Source organism: Schistocerca americana, chromosome 1 (genome assembly GCF_021461395.2).
Source record: "Schistocerca americana isolate TAMUIC-IGC-003095 chromosome 1, iqSchAmer2.1, whole genome shotgun sequence".
In the NCBI taxonomy this organism is placed as follows: domain Eukaryota; kingdom Metazoa; phylum Arthropoda; class Insecta; order Orthoptera; family Acrididae; genus Schistocerca; species Schistocerca americana.
The window spans coordinates 940,806,836-940,822,940 of record NC_060119.1 but is presented as its reverse complement, the minus strand read 5'-3'; the positions used below and the strand labels follow the sequence as shown (position 1 = coordinate 940,822,940).

At 42.5% G+C, this 16,105-nt stretch overlaps 1 protein-coding gene across 4 annotated transcripts in view; it reads right to left on the bottom strand.

The window, feature by feature from the left end:
* LOC124615590 (superoxide dismutase [Cu-Zn]-like) overlaps positions 1-16,105 on the bottom strand; it is a 325,653-nt gene that overhangs the window by 34,844 nt on the left and 274,704 nt on the right. For 3 of the 4 annotated variants that reach the window (XM_047143580.1, XM_047143588.1, XM_047143597.1), the window contains one exon: positions 4,894-4,956. In XM_047143580.1, the coding sequence (XP_046999536.1) occupies positions 4,894-4,956 (63 nt within the window). Of the gene's footprint in view, positions 1-4,893; positions 4,957-13,764; positions 13,829-16,105 lie in introns of those variants that run through there. The other variant, XM_047143605.1, reaches the window with a different exon arrangement.

The following is a 16,105-nucleotide window of genomic DNA, read 5'->3' as shown; positions in this document are numbered from 1 at the left end:
CTGGAGCCGCAAGACCGCTACGGTCGCAGGTTCGAATCCTGCCTCGGGCATGGATGTTTGTGATGTCCTTAGGTTAGTTAGGTTTAACTAGTTCTAAGTTCTAGGGGACTAATGACCTCAGCAGTTGAGTCCCATAGTGCTCAGAACCATTTGAACCATTTAGTTACTTCTGTAAACTATCTGGGAGTATGCGTACGGAACGATTTGAAGTGGAATGATCATATAAAATTAATTGTTGGTATGGCGGGTGCCAGGTTGAGATTCATTGAGAGAGTCCTTAGAAAATGTAGTCCATCAACAAAGGAGGTGGCTTACAAAACACTCGTTCGGCCTATACTTGAGTATTGTTCATCAGTGTGGAATCCGTACCAGGTCGGGTTGACAGAGGAGATAGAGAAGATCCAAAGAAGAGCGGCGCGTTTCGTCACAGGGTTATTTGGTAAGCGTGATAGCGTTACGGAGATGTTTAGCAAACTCAAGTGGCAGACTTTGCAAGAGAGGCGCTCTGCATCGCGGTGTAGCTTGCTGGCCAGGTTTCGAGGGGGTGCGTTTCTGGATGAGGTATCGAATATATTGCGTCCCCCTACTTTTACCTCCCGAGGAGATCACAAATGTAAAAGTAGAGATTCGAGCGTGCACGGAGGCTTTCCGGCAGTCGTTCTTCCCGCGAACCATACGCGAGTGGATCGGGAAAGGGAGGTAATGACAGTGGCACGTAAAGTGCACTCCGCCACACACCGTAGTGTGGCTTGCCGAGTATAAATGTAGATGTAGATGTAGATCCTTGACAAGTCTGCCCACTCCCTTGATTTGTCAGTTACAATCAATCTGGGATGCGACGGAAAGACATATACCATCATACGAGCTTCCAGCCAGCAAAATTCATGACCTGGCATAGCATGTGTTTCAGACATGACACGAAAGTCGCCGAAATGACATTCAGAGGTAGTTTGCTTTCAAACCACAACGAATACGAGAATTAAGATCGGCATCTTGGTACTACCTAAAGCAGTTGTATACTTATTCATAGACAGCCAGTTTCTGTCAAGGCACTATCTTCTAGTCATGGATTTACAGTGCACCAGGTTCCCTGGCATCAGGAACACAATTATTTTTGTTGCAGCATGTGACACATATACGCGTTTCTACAGGAGGTGGACAAGAACATGGAAACACCAATAACGCAACACTTTACCACGCCTAAGACTGTGTAGGAAAACCGCTGGGTTCAGAAGCTGCTTCCAGTCGTCTCGATATTGATAAATACGTGACCCATATGGTTGTGGAAAGAATCTCATACCGTTTTTCCTGCAAAATAGTAACAAGTTCAGATAACGATGACGCAAGTCGATAGCGATCACGTACTCTTCTCTTCAAGGTAGACCACAAGAGCTCAACAGTATTGAGATCTGTTGACAGTAGTGGCCAGGAGAGGTGCGTCACTTCATCCTCGAGTTAACAAACCTGCCGTGGACGATGCGAGCTCTGTGGACATTGGCCCTGTCTCCTAGGAACACAGCACCACTATTGGTGAACAAACGCTGCACCATGGGTCGAACCTGATCAGCCAAAACAATTGCATAATCCTTGCTAGTAATGTGGCCTTGCAGAGTAGTGACCCGTGGACTACCACGATGTTGCTGCACAAATCACCATCGAACCCCCGCTGTGTTTCACTCTTGGGCCAAAATTGTATCACCAAAGTCCTGTAATGATTGCAGCGTCATTAGAAAAGAACAGATGTACCGTTTTTTGGCGGGATGGAAATCTACGCTTGGGAATATGATACATTCATCACATTAAAACACTTCTGCCGTCTGACACCGCATTGTTTCGCGGCGAAGTTCTTCAGTAAATGCCTCTTCAACAAACCTACAGTTATGTTGGAAGAAACTAGAATATTATCCCATGCATCCATTCGTCGTTAAAGAAGCCGTTCAGATCAGAATGTGTATCGACAACAGTGGCTATAGGCTTAGTGGAGCGAGGAAACAAGTGCCTGATGCTGAAAGGCAACAGAGATATTAGCTGAGGCATCGCTACCAATGTTCCTCAGCCACAATATAAACATAATCTCTGGAAGCGTATGGAAGTTCCGTGACTTCGTGACGTCTCCGTGACATAATTCGGCTAACTAAATAACGTACCGAACCGCCCACTGAAATCTGCTGTCGAAGACAACAGAGAACGTCGAAAGCTCGAGACTACATACTCGCACAAATCTGACGTGGCAAGAACTCCGCGAAGCATGTACTCACTTCTGCCATCTCTTTGCAAGACAACTGGGATTCATTTAAATCCAGTGGCTAAGCACTGCACCACTTCGTCTGACGCGGCCAGCGAACCTTGTCCACTCTTTCGTTTGTGTCTATACTCACCCACAACACAACGTACTACTTCATGAATAGTAAAACCATTTTAAAAGTCCACAGTAGACTATAAATTTCTTTACGTATATTTATTGCGCATTATGTATTACATTACATTATGGGCCAGTTGGACAGCATACTACATTTCACAATCTTCAAAATAAACACACCGGAAGTCTCGTACACATTAAGTTGAAAGAGCTATACTGGCATTATTAGCATCACCGAACGATGTAGTGCAATGGTCGGGGCACTGGAATCTTTTGTCGTAGACTCGTTGTTCAAATTCAGTTCTAGCTGTTCACATGTAGGGTTTCCAGGGTTTCTCAGTATATAGCTTCAGGTGAATATTAGGATGATTTCTGTGATGAAACCACCTCTGATTCCTTACATTTAGCTACAGTTTAAAGTTGCCCGTAACGAAGCGGTTATTTTCAGACTAAAGCTGATGGTTTAACTCCGACTAGTTCTTTCGGTTCTCTGTAGCGATACTCAAGTTCCATCTAAGTATGGTTAATGCCACAGTAAGAGAAATAATCCTAAAATATTTTTCTTTCTTTATCATATATATTATTTCATACATACTAAAAGTACAGGGATGAATGAGATATCGTCATAATTGTTTTTTAACCAGCTTCTGCCATTGCATATCGGTTTTGAGATAAAACTTATTATTTGTGAAAAGTTTTAGCATGTGACATAACGACCATAGGTAAAAGGGCACCGTGGATGTCCAGCTTCATACCTATATTTTACGAAGCTACCTTATTAATCATGAATAATAGACTTCCTTTTCACCGCCACATTAACTTATACTGAAGATAAACACTCCTGTCATGTTGATAAGAAATGTGAATGCTAAACAGGGCTTAGTCAATGGAGCACGCATGGTTGTAACACAGGTTGGTTGGTTGGCTTGGGGGAGGGGCCTCGGTTTGGGGGACGGGACCAAACAGCAAGATCATCGTTTCCATCGGATTAAGTAAGGATGGGGAAGGATTCGGTCGTGCCCTTTCAAAGGAACCATCGCGCCATATGCCTGAAGCGATTTAGGGAAATTACGGAAAAAAATCAGGATGGCCGGACGACGGTTCAAACCGTCGTCCTCCAGAATGCGAGACCAGTGTGCCAAACACTCACCTCGCTCGATGTTGTAACATTACTCAACGTACTTACAATTAATGGTCAGCCGATTGACACCGGGAACACTATTGTAATACCAAGGGTAAACTTTACCATGTGATCCAAGCAAGCTTTTTCAATTCACAAGATGGCATTTGCTATCACTACCAGCAAATCGCAGGGATAAACGCTTCAGAGAGCAGTATTGTATTTACCAAATCCCATCTTTACTCACGGACAATTTTGCGTAGCCTTTTGAAAGTTTTCCTTAACTAAAATGAAAAACAAGAAGTTTACGAAGATTACATTCGTACGCCAAACATCGTTTACATCGAAGTATTGTAATGCTCTATAAAGAATTTTGTTCAAAATTATGTGCATGGAAATATATATATAAGGATGCATCATAAATTCATGAATCTTATTTCATGTCATGTTTTTAAAGATGTTTTGTCTTCAATTCCACGATTACCCTTATCCCAACGACTACACTTGTTCCAAATACTGTTTTTATATAAAACTATAAAAGTGGTAAAGTTTTGCACAGGTCCCCTGGTTATTTGATTGAGGGCATGAGTTCTAACCGGTTGATCCGTCCTGATTGCGTTTTCTTTCCAAGTGAATGTCATAATGATCCTTAGCCACGGAACATGACAGTTACCACCCTCATTCATCCGCCATTATTAGTGATTTCATATTAACGTTTTATGGATACATATTATGTTTGTTATTATAACTGTCAGTTTAAAACCGATAGAGGTAGCGCAGCTGTTAGCTCGCATTCGAGAGGGTGGGTCTTCAAATACCCGTCCGGCCATCCAGATTTGGGTTTTCTTCAGCTTCCCTAAGTCGCTTAAGGCGAATACCGAAGTGGTTCCTTTGAAAAGGACTAGGTCCGTTTTCTCTCCCAGAACGAGCTTGTGCTTCGTCGCTAGTGACCTCATAGTCGACGGGACGTTAAAACCAGTCCTCTTTGCTTTTTTTGTCTATTTAATGGAATAATATTTTCTATAATCGTAGCTCTTGTCTTCGAGGTCTCGTTGAAAACAAGATATCAATTATATAATTTGTTTGTGGCAACTTAGTAATAAAGTCAGTACCAGCCATGACTATTCTGGAGCAACTCATGCGGAGAAGGTGCCAGCAGGGATCAACGCCCACGCAGCCTCCGTAAAGGGCAGGTTCGCATGGATCAACGGTCACATCGTCCGCTTTAAACGTGCCGTCTTGATTATGGGAGCGACAGACATCTGTCCGGATAGCGCCCGTGTTGCAGTGCTGTTCTAGGCAGTGGCGCATGTAGATGTGTGTGTTTTGAATAATGGACGCGCGCTGTCGGCGGAGATTTGCATAATGAATTATTGATAGGAGCTGCTGGGCCGGGCTGAGGAGCCGGACTCACCTCTGCCAACGCGACCGCCGCTACCGCGGCCACCACCAGAAGGCGCAGCACCATCGTCGTCATCTGAAACACACCAGCACACCACTTAGTGCACCATCACACCACTTAGCACACCTAGACTTGTCATCATCAGCCACACTCAGTACCAGAATCGAACATCTCCTTACAGCAATCTAACCACTTTGACGGAAGCAGCAAGTCAAACATGCAGTTATCCATGTGGGCAGCTGAACGACTATGAGCAAAACGGATAACAGGAAACATCGCGCTCATTCCTTGTAACGTTGCCTCTAGCCTTGATAAATATCTCAGTACGGTGAAGAAGAGTGTTCACAAGAAACTGGTTGAGACACACCTGCTTTCGCTGACCTTAACACATGATATCAGATTTGAAACTGCCTGTCATTGGCAAGGCGTGATACTCTTATCCGACCCCTATTGGTTTACAGTTTTCTAGGAATATTGTTCTTTCGCCGTGTTACGTATCTGCGAACTGTACAGCATGGGCACTCCATGTTGAAGCAACAACGTATCATTCGCGACGCGTTCATTGGCAAGTCCAAATAAGATAACCCCATTCTGCCATTCTGTCACGTTCCCGTGTCAAGCTATCTTAATATGCTGATTCCACTCAACCGATTGGCACACTGTCATGACGTATGATAGCAGTGGAGGGTGACATGATCGCCCTACACAGGTTCTACACCATAAGCGACCGCAAGTGATACGGGAGAGGGGAGGTTGTGGGAAGGGGTCAACTAGAGGGAGAATTTCCCCCATGCTGGATTCTCGGATACAGAGTTCTTATTCGTTACAGAATTCTCAGTCCGCCCCCGTTAGGTGAGTGGTCAGAGCGGCGGAATGCCCCGCCAAGGGGCCCGGGTTCGATTCCCGGCTGGGGCAGGTGATTTTCTGCGCTCAGGGACTGGGTGCTGTGTTGTCCTCATCATCATTTCATCCCCATCTCCGGCGTGCAAGTCGCCCATCGTGGCGTCGAATGCAATAAGTACTTGCCCTCGGCGTCCGAACTTCCCCGAATGGGAGACACCCGGCCCACAATACCATACGCTCTTTTCCATTTCCATAGAATCCTCATACACTTCTAGAGTTGACTTGTCGTGATTCCACAAAACCTCTCGTTTAGTCAGTTGCAGCATTACCTGGCTGATTTCAGTACTATGGGATAAGCAGTTGCTGTATAAATGAAAATTTTGGTCTTACCCTAACTGAATAAATTTCTGCCGACACTCAAAACAACCAGTACTCTGAGTCCTGTTGAGGAGCGCTGAACTCAGTCCAGTCATTCTTGCCAACTGTTTCTCAGGCTGTTGGCAGATGACGACCGGTATGCACGTAGATTACGTCATTGGAAACTCGTACAAATGGTTCAAATGGCACTGAGCACTATGGGACTTAACTGCTATGGTCATCAGTCCCCTAGAACTTAGAACTACTTAAACCTAACTAACCTAAGGACATCACACACATCCATGCCCGAGGCAGGATTCGAACCTGCGACCGTAGCGGTCACGCGGCTCCGGACTGTAGCGCCTAGAACCGCACGGCCACTCCGGCCGGCGGAAACTCGTTAATAAATTCAGTATCACTAGCGGATATTCATTTCTTGGTGAAAGGACTGCCAGCCAAGCCTCAATACAATGCAAAGAGCTTAAATAGACAAATGATATGGTATTGTTTTGCCGTACGATCGGCGTTCAATCTTTGGAATCAGCCATAACCGTTAATTAATGTAAGATGGGGTGATACACGTAGCGTTTGGGAAGGCAGATGCCAGACAGATTTTTTGGGAAAGCCTACGGAACTATTATACATTCACAAAGGAGTCTCTCCACAGCACCCTCCTTCGACATGCAAGCATCTCTTAACACCCGAACGTTGTAGAACTTGTTTGATACAGCAAATGTAGTAAAATGGCTTATATTCAAGCTAAACGATTCTTATTACGTTTTACAGTGCCTGGAAAGACTATTTGTGCATAAAATAATTAACTTACATTTCTCTGCAATGTAAAAAACAGATGTAGCAAAAGTCTCTCTTCCGTTGGAATGATTTTTTTGTTACAAGAACTTTCAGTGTTGAGTCGTGAGATACGTCGGCAGAGACTGCCTCGAATCATTACGTCACCATGGATCGTAGTATAAATAGAGAATTTTTTCTGTATGTATGCAATATTATTTTTCTGATATTGTAGGTACAACACTTAGCTACTAGGTAGGTAAGTATTTCAAGATTTAAGTTATGTTTGTAGCCGTAAAAATGAACCTGCACACAGCTCAAATTTCAGGTTCATAACTTTACTGTTAGTACCTGAGTTTAGAGACATACTGGCTATAACACCCTCCTGCTAAGATGTCGCGAATACGTCCACCCAGAAACTTTATATGCAACTTACAATAAAGAGTCCATTACCACCATCATCCACACAAACATACTTCTCTAACGCTCTTCCCTCTGCACAGGTTACAGTCGACCGCCTTCGCCGAATGCTCAGAGCTTTACTTCGCCACTGATGAAACTGGTGTTACTTTTCAGCAGACCTCGCTTTTATATACTTAAGAGGAGCCGGTGTTTCTACAGCACAATCATACTTCAAAATAATAACTCGCAGCTTTCTCCACTAATTTCATAAACCAAGCGTCAGTACGATTTCCGGTGTATCGTTGCTCAAGAGCTGTTAATACTGCATTCCGGCTTAGTTAAAGTTTCTTCATTACGACGAATTTTGCACGCACGCTACTGTTAATTTTTTCGCACATTCTCGGAGAAAATAACTTTTCTGTAAGATTTGTTCATACTGTGGATAACCTAAGAGTTTTACTCTCACCTACGAACTAAAGCGTAGGGGGAAGTCCACTTCTGTTAACTTTAAAACCAACATAAAGGAATCCAAGATTCCAAAGTATGTTGTATGTCCTACATTACAAGCGCGGCACTATCTTAGCCTTATCTGGCATATGCTATAGGTAGCTGCTCATTTCTATGGAAATGTGTTCTTAAACGTGACTCGCAACTGCTAGTAATGTAATAAATCATTCAAAATTAGTTCGTTTTATTTTACGGATCTAATGGATTGAATAATTAAGTAAATATTTGGCTCCATCTATTCCTGGCTCTCTCCTAGAGTGCTTATCGTAGCAGTTATCGTTTGAAACAGCACCAGTAGTCTTTCAACTATATTATGAATTTAGGATCAGTTAATATAAAGATCAATTAATATAATTTTGCTGTGTTCCTGTTATCTTCTGCCAAGCCTTTCTGATCAGGGCATTCTCCTTGCGTACACCGCGATGCCCATATTTCGTTGGTGTGATATTTCCAAGAACGTCATGATCTGCCGCGTTTACGTATGCCAAGTGGTTTCCATTCAAAATTTTTCCCTGCCCACTGATCTAGCATTCTCAACTACATTGATCACTTTCTTCCAATTCTATCACTGATTCGCTTGTTCAAATGGTTCAAATGGCTCTGAGCACTATGTGACTTAACAGCTGTGGTCATCAGTCCCCTAGAACTTAGAACTACTTAAACCTAACTAACCTAAGGACATCACACACATCCATGCCCGAGGCAGGATTCGAACCTGCGACCGTAGCAGTCACGCGGTTCCGCCTAGAACCGCGAGACCACCGCGGCCGGCTATTCGCTTGTCCTCATTCTAGCTCTTACTTTAATTTTTTCTCAATTATTGATATTCTGGCGCTCCTTCTGCTTTTACAGTGAAATTTCCCACTGTAACTACGGCAGATCAGAGCAACAACGCGCCCGGGACTTTTAAAGTAGCCTGTCTAGAAACAAAATAATTTAAGTTGCAGCTAAGTAAGATTTGTTTGTCCCGTTACGTTCAACATACATTTCTTCTTTGTCTCAAAGGGTTGGCTGTGAACTATTAAAATATGAAAATGAAATAACTGTGACACCGCTGTAGTTTAAGCATTCAACTTTCTAAATTCCTTTCGGAGCCAGAAGGAGGCAGAACAACGAAGCTACACAACGAAATGCTAACTGAGCTAAACGCTGATGGCGTGTATGTCCATTCATCTTGAGGCAGAAATGTTTCGACGTCGTGCTCATTAGCACTCTGTCACGTACTCACACCGAATGTTTTCAGTTCACTCATTAGAAGCAAGGAGAAAAATTTTCACACTTACGCCTTGCAGCTTGTGACAAAGCCCCTGAGACATGCTATCGTGACGCTTTAGTGAACAGTCTTTCACATCGCATAGTATGCAACTAGAACCTCCAAGTACAAGATTGCTCATCGCTTCCGGAATCCTCATTAGAGTAACACACGGCGTTTCAGTGTTGCGCCTAACAAATACAGCATCTCTGTTTCAAAGCGTCCAGTTGGAGCAATAGCAAAATCTGCAAGTTTTCTTCATGATTGTGACTGTACACTCCAATTTAGCCTACTCTTTGGAACAAATTGATCTTACTTGGTGCTGAAGTCCGATAGGCACATTGTCCTTGTAATACAGAATGTAGTTGGTATAAGCGCGTAAAACGTGTTTAGATGTCTCAAATCTATCCACCCATTTGCTGTTGATGATGTCAGTTTGGAGTGTTGTAGTGGCGTTAGTATAATGGCTAACAACGACCAACTCAGGCTCTCTCACTTACAAGGGGAGGCCGCCAATTGTGAAAATCAGATTCGATTCATACTGCGCATAATAAAAGCTCATGGCCAGAGGTGTAATGTGGCAAAGCACCAAGATGCACTTCCCAGTCACTGTCGAGAAAATCGACATATAAAAGAAACCGTTGCGGTGAAATACTCTCTACGATTAACAATTTTCTACAGCGTCGTGGCGCAGCGGTAAGCGCTCGGGTTCGTAATCCGAAGGTCGCCGGATCGACTCTCGCGCCATGCAACTTTTTTTTATTATTTGTTTTTGCAATTCAAATGTACACACACACACACACACACACACACACACACTCACATATATATATATATATATATATATATATATATATATATATATGTGTGTGTGTGTGTGCGTACATTTGAATTACAAAAACAAATAGTAATATATATATATATATATATATATATATATATATATATATATATATATATATATATTTCCCGGCAATCAGTTGCAACAATTTGCATATAATAAGTTGTTGAAAGTCGTTTGTCGTGGAAAAATAATACTTGAAATAAAACACAATATCACAAATAATATTCAAGTGGATACAATTTATTGAAAAGTTCGGTATACACTCGCACATAATTAACAATTAGTGACCAGAAGTAGCTGGAATATCGCACGAACCTGAGTGATAGTTATCATAGAAAAATGGAAAGCAGAAAACAGCACGACATCGAGCACATCTGATAAACGACGCGTTTTTACAAGAACAATTGTTTTTTAAATTATCTTTTGGGAAACACACCTGATTGACATTCTGAAAAATTGTTCCATCGTTCGTCAGGTTTGATGCATGCCACGCGTATCGTATCATATCGGCAAAAATCGGAGAAGACAATTGGTGGTGGACGATGGATTGGATTTTTATACAATCGACTCTGGAGTTCATGTCACGGTTTCGCTCGATTAAAAAAGCACAATTTTGAAGGCGCTTGATCAAATTTTTTACCTGCCGGTAAAAATACACATCACATGGTTGGACGAGAGGAGTGCACTTTGGAGGAATGACCTTTATAGTGTACGTTGGTAACTTCTTATCGTCCTGGAACATCTCATCGTATAACGCCGAGTTCGTTTGCCCACCCCAAGAGTAGCTCAGAAGGAGAAATTCTTTCTTTTGTACGTAAGGTTGCAAAGCATTAAGCAAGAAGTCCATGAACAAACCCGTTGTTAGTTTACCGGATTTGGAGGATGTAATAACAACGTTGGTATACTTCTTGGCGTACTCCTCGACTGTCCAAACGTACCTGTGGACTCTTGGAAGCATACGAAAACAAGAGGTAAGACTCGTCCAGACATCGTGATTGAATATTGTGCCGTATACGAATGCGTCACCTTGTTCATGTCGTGTCGGGTTACCAGGACAGCCTTTGACCCTTTTTCGGCGAGAGTTCTGTTGAACATGGACTGGTACTGGCACCCTGACAAACAAAATATAAAAATGTCGTTTATATAAGAAATATACGAAATCTGTGTCGTCTACCATGTATCAGATTATCATATTATATCATCATGTCATATGACATTTGTGAACAGCTCTTTACGTACCTGTTTGATCAGTATTAATTATGAAATCTTTGTCGAAGTTAGTTATCAACGTTCGCGTCTGGATCCGAAATGTGTCCGCTACGGCCAAAACTTCGCATCGGGTAGCCGTCTCTTTCCGGGCAACAAATTTTGTGATTTTCCGTTGCCGAATCCCATGCTTCTTTTTAAATTCGGTGACCCATGTTTTTGAAGCTTTGAAGTTGAAATCCGGGAACTGACTTGCAGCGCCCAAGGCCCACTGCTGCAGGTTTCTGGTAGTAACTTGCTGGAAGTTTTGTCGAGCTTCTACGAAGCGATCGTGCATCCATGATTCGGTGGTACAATATTTATCAAATTTGCTACCGCCACGTTTAATTTGCTCTTCCCGCCTGGATAAATAGCCCATGTTTGTCAAACGAGAGCACCCCTTTTTTTGTAGAGTTTTGAGACTCCAGCCTGGATGTTCTTTGGCCAGATTGACAGCTCTAATTTTGTAATCCAGAGAAATATTGTCGTACCCTTTCCTTTTTCTTTTCGTCCGGCTCTTATTCGTCCGATGATTCGTTGGCAATGGGACTCGTTTCAACGTCTTCGTAGGCATTATTATCGTCGATTTCATTAATGTCTCTGTTCCTCATCATGAACGAGGGTTTTTTCGGCGAGCATTTGCAGCGTATTCTGGAACATTTCTTCCCCAATTACCATGGGTTCTTCGTTGATTGATGATGACGGTTCTGCTGCGATGCGATTACTGTTACGAAGGAGGCTTTCAAAATACACCAACGCATCTTTCAATTGTTGTTTCGCCACATCACTGTGTATAGAATCTTCTTCGATCACATCACTTTCATGCGAAGGGCCCGAATCGCTCTCCAATTGTACCGCCTCCATTTTTCCGTTTGTTTAACAGGGTGTACAACAGCTCTCACGTACGCACTGGTTTTCGACGATGTTATAAGTTGCGCTGGGGACCGCATCTACCTTCTTACGAAGTTAGCAGGCAACTACGCTGTTATGCGGTGGCTCGTTTCAGCCCATTCAACATCTGTCCTTCAAGTGTAACGAGCGAGTAACGGAGTTTATATTTCATACCTGCCACAGCAAATTTGTGTTCGTGGGGTCTCTACTCAAATTCGAACGTTTGACTGACACTATACGTATTCGTCTCGGAATATCGTTTCTACGTCTTCCTTTAACTATACGTGGTAAACATTATGATGACAATTGGCTGGCTCTGAGCACTATGCGACTTAACTTCTGAGGTCATCAGTCGCCTAGAACTTAGAACTAATTAAACCTAACTAACCTAAGGACATCACACACATCCATGCCCGAGGCGGGATTCGAACCTGCGACCATAGCAGTTACGCGATTCCAGACTGAAGCGCCTAGAACCGCACAGCCACAACGGCCGGCGACGACAATTAATAACATTTGTGAAATACAACTTTGTTTGCGGAAAACATATATATATATATATATATATATATATATATATATATATATATAAATTACAAAAAAAAAAATTTGCTTGGCGCGAGATTCGATCCGGCGACCTTCGGATTACGAACCCGAGCGCTTACCGCTGGGCCACGACGCTGTAGAAAATTATTTATCGTAGAAAGTATTTCACCGCAACAGTTTCTCTTAACTGTCGATTTTCTCGACATCGGCTGAGAAGTGCATCTTGGTGCTTTGCCACATTACACCTGTGGCCATGAGCTTTTATTATGCGCAGTATGAATCGAATCTGAATTTCACAATTGGCGGCCTCCTCTTGTTAGCAGCATCTGAAGAACACGCAGGTTTAATTCCAGTGAATTATTTCAATCAGCGTTGTCGGACACGCCCAGTATCCTACTCGAACAGTCTAATATGTCAGCTACGTAGACATTTGAGGGCTTGAAGTGCTTAATTCTTACCGTAAGTTTCAGGTTCGAAAAGTAGGTGACGAAATACAGCTCGCTTGAGAAAACGCCAATTGCTATGAAGACTTAACTGAAATATTCGTTTATAAACAAAGCATTTTTCTTTTGTAATGCTCTTATTAATTATCACAAACGCGAAAGGCATATTCATTGGGTTGGCTTAACTTTACACGCCGTGATGTATTTCTGTCTACGTAGTCACAGGTGAAAAGTCATATTTCTACAGTACTTCACTTGCTAATTTTTTGGGTGTATTCACATCGAAATTATTCGTTCTCTAACTTTTCCTATGACTGATCTTTGTGCACTGCGCTATTTGACCACTTGACTAGTGATGCAGAAACTAATCAACACAAGAACTACTGTAGATTTGATTACAGAAATGTTTGTTTGCCTAGTGTAAGTTGATTTTCAGCACATGGAGAGAAAACACAGAATTGGTTTTAACATATAAATTTAACCATTACCTGCAGTAGACGCCTACCACACTGCAACTTAGAAAAGACGTTTTGCCGACACTTCTGCAACGAAAGAGATCGCTCCAGCAAACCTGTTAAAGCCGAGTTAGACTCTAGCCGCAATCAGAGCAGACAAATAAGTCGTCCCCGTAGCATCCACAAGCGGCTGATCAGCTACCAAGCTCAGTTGTACGTGCTGGGTGGATGTCAGCAGCGTTATGAGAGTCTTCGCCGCTAGAGGCTACATCCAGACATATACGTGAGCAAACATTGGAATAAACTTACCGTCTACACAAACAGCACGCCAGCGACTGGTACTGCGATAGCCTCTAGCCGGGGCACCTTATTAATACCTCCAGAATCCCTGGACGACCCGTACCGTGTGCAGAACAAGGCCATTCAGCCTCTATACCGGGAGATGGAGGGGCTATTACAACTCAAGGTCAATTGCTTCGTTCTGGCTACTGTTACGTAACTTAATAGGATCCCGGAAATGTCACCTTCCAGTGTGTCTGTAGCAACGCCACAATTATCAAGCGTTCACGGAAAAAGCATCTTCATTTCTTTTGTTCCTTATATTTCCTTACAGGACAATCATTCACCTATCTCTCTCTCTCTCTTTCTCACTCTCCCTCTCTTCCTCTCCCGCCGCCCCCCCCCCCTCCCCCCCGGCCCCAAAACAAAAGCGCACACACACGACCTCAGGAGATGGCATAAGGTGTGTCAACGGAAGCACTTCTTCCCTTCTACCCTTGGGTCGTTGATTCCCACACATTTCGCCGACGAAACCGGCAGTTCGCAGTATACGATGGAAGACAGTTAAGGGATTTCAAAAAGGTGACACCTTAATTATGTGCGCAGAGTAATTTATGCCGCGTGTTCTCATTCAGTGATGAGTATGAAATCTTTTGCGGGGAACTCATCTTACAGAGGTAGCATTTTCAGAATGCAGAAGGCTGTTATAAGTAATTCCGCCAGGTGTTAGTTCTAGAACATCCTTGAGAGATTTCATCAAAAATATGGGTATTTTAACGAATGCTTCACAATATAATAATGAAGTCAGTTTCATTTTTGATTACCAACATCCCTCTTTCTTCAAAATTTTGCGAAGCATAAATATAACGCTAGGATTAAAAACAACCTATGTTAATATATCAAGGGGTTAAAAAATAAGTACAGAAGGAAGTTAGATATGTTCCTTATATTTCCTTACAGGACAATCATTCGCCTATCTCTCTCTCTCTCTCTTTCTCACTCTCCCTCTCTTCCTCTCCCGCCGCCTCCCCCCCCCCCCCCCCCCGGCCACAAAAAAAAGCGCACACACACGACCTCAGGAGATCCGTTCAAAATCTGCCAGAGATTTTAGATGTCTTAAGAAATGTGGTGTTCGGTAGCGAATTTAAGAACTTTTCGTTGGGCTACTTCTTCTTCTCCACTGAAGTGCGTCTTCACAGAAATCCTTAAAATTAATGCTTTAACATTATCACTGTAGTAGAATACTATGTCATACTGTTAAGTCAAGTTATTGTATTTCATTTCAATAAAAAGAACGTCTTTGACGTTTTTCCACATCTCGGAGACGCCACCCGGAGGGGTGAGATCGACTAACGCAATGTAAAAGTGTTGTTCAGGGAAAAAATACTAAGCAAAGGATTCATTAAAAGTAGTAGAGAAGCTTTTTATTTGGGCAGCAAAATAATTGGTGATGGTCAAAATAGAGAGGCTATAAATAGTAGATTGGCATAAAAAAATGTTGAATAAGAGAAATTTGTAAACATCCAACATAAATTTAAAAGTTAAGGTATTTTTTCCGAAGGCATTTGTGTGGAGTGTAACCTTGCCTGGAAGTGAATCGTGGACTATAAACAGTTCAGGCAAAAAGAGAGTTGAAGTTGTTGAAATGTGGTACTAAAAAAGAATTCTGTATATGGCTGGATCGAATAACTAGTTAGGTACTGAATCAGATTGAGGAAAACGAAATTTATGGCAGTATTTGACTAAAATGAGAAATCGGTAGACAGGACACATACTATGAGATCAAGGAATTACCAGTTTGGGATTGGAGAGTAGTGTGGAGAATAAAAAATTGTCAAGAGAGGCTAAGGATTGAATACGGTAAGCAGGTAAGGCAAGACTATCTAATCAAAACAACTGGGGTGGGGGCGGGAGGGCACTTATATATTATGGAGGCTGACTTATTACTTCTTACTTTGAAATCAGGTGATACGCAGTCCATGGAGGGTTCACTGTGCCCCGTCTCGTTTTCGATTAGCCATTTCGTTGTTCAGTAAGGTATTTCATTACGAAGAATATGATTGAATACGTACTCAAGTGTTCTTCGAAAGATTCCAACTTTTTGAAAATGCCTCATACATTACCCTGCATTAGAAGCATCTCACCATGTTAAGGAACGACGTGAATAAATATTCCAACGCAAGGCGGAAGCAGAAAGTAATACATATTCTTAAGTACTGACATGTTCTCAAAATTACAGAGCAGCAGTAGTACAAGGAAAGAAACTAGCCAAAGAGAAATTGCAGCCTTCCTACTTGTGAACGCGCGTACAAATTGAAAGCTGCATCTGGCCGTCTTTCTTTTGCATTCAGCGTCTCAGTTCCTAAGGAAC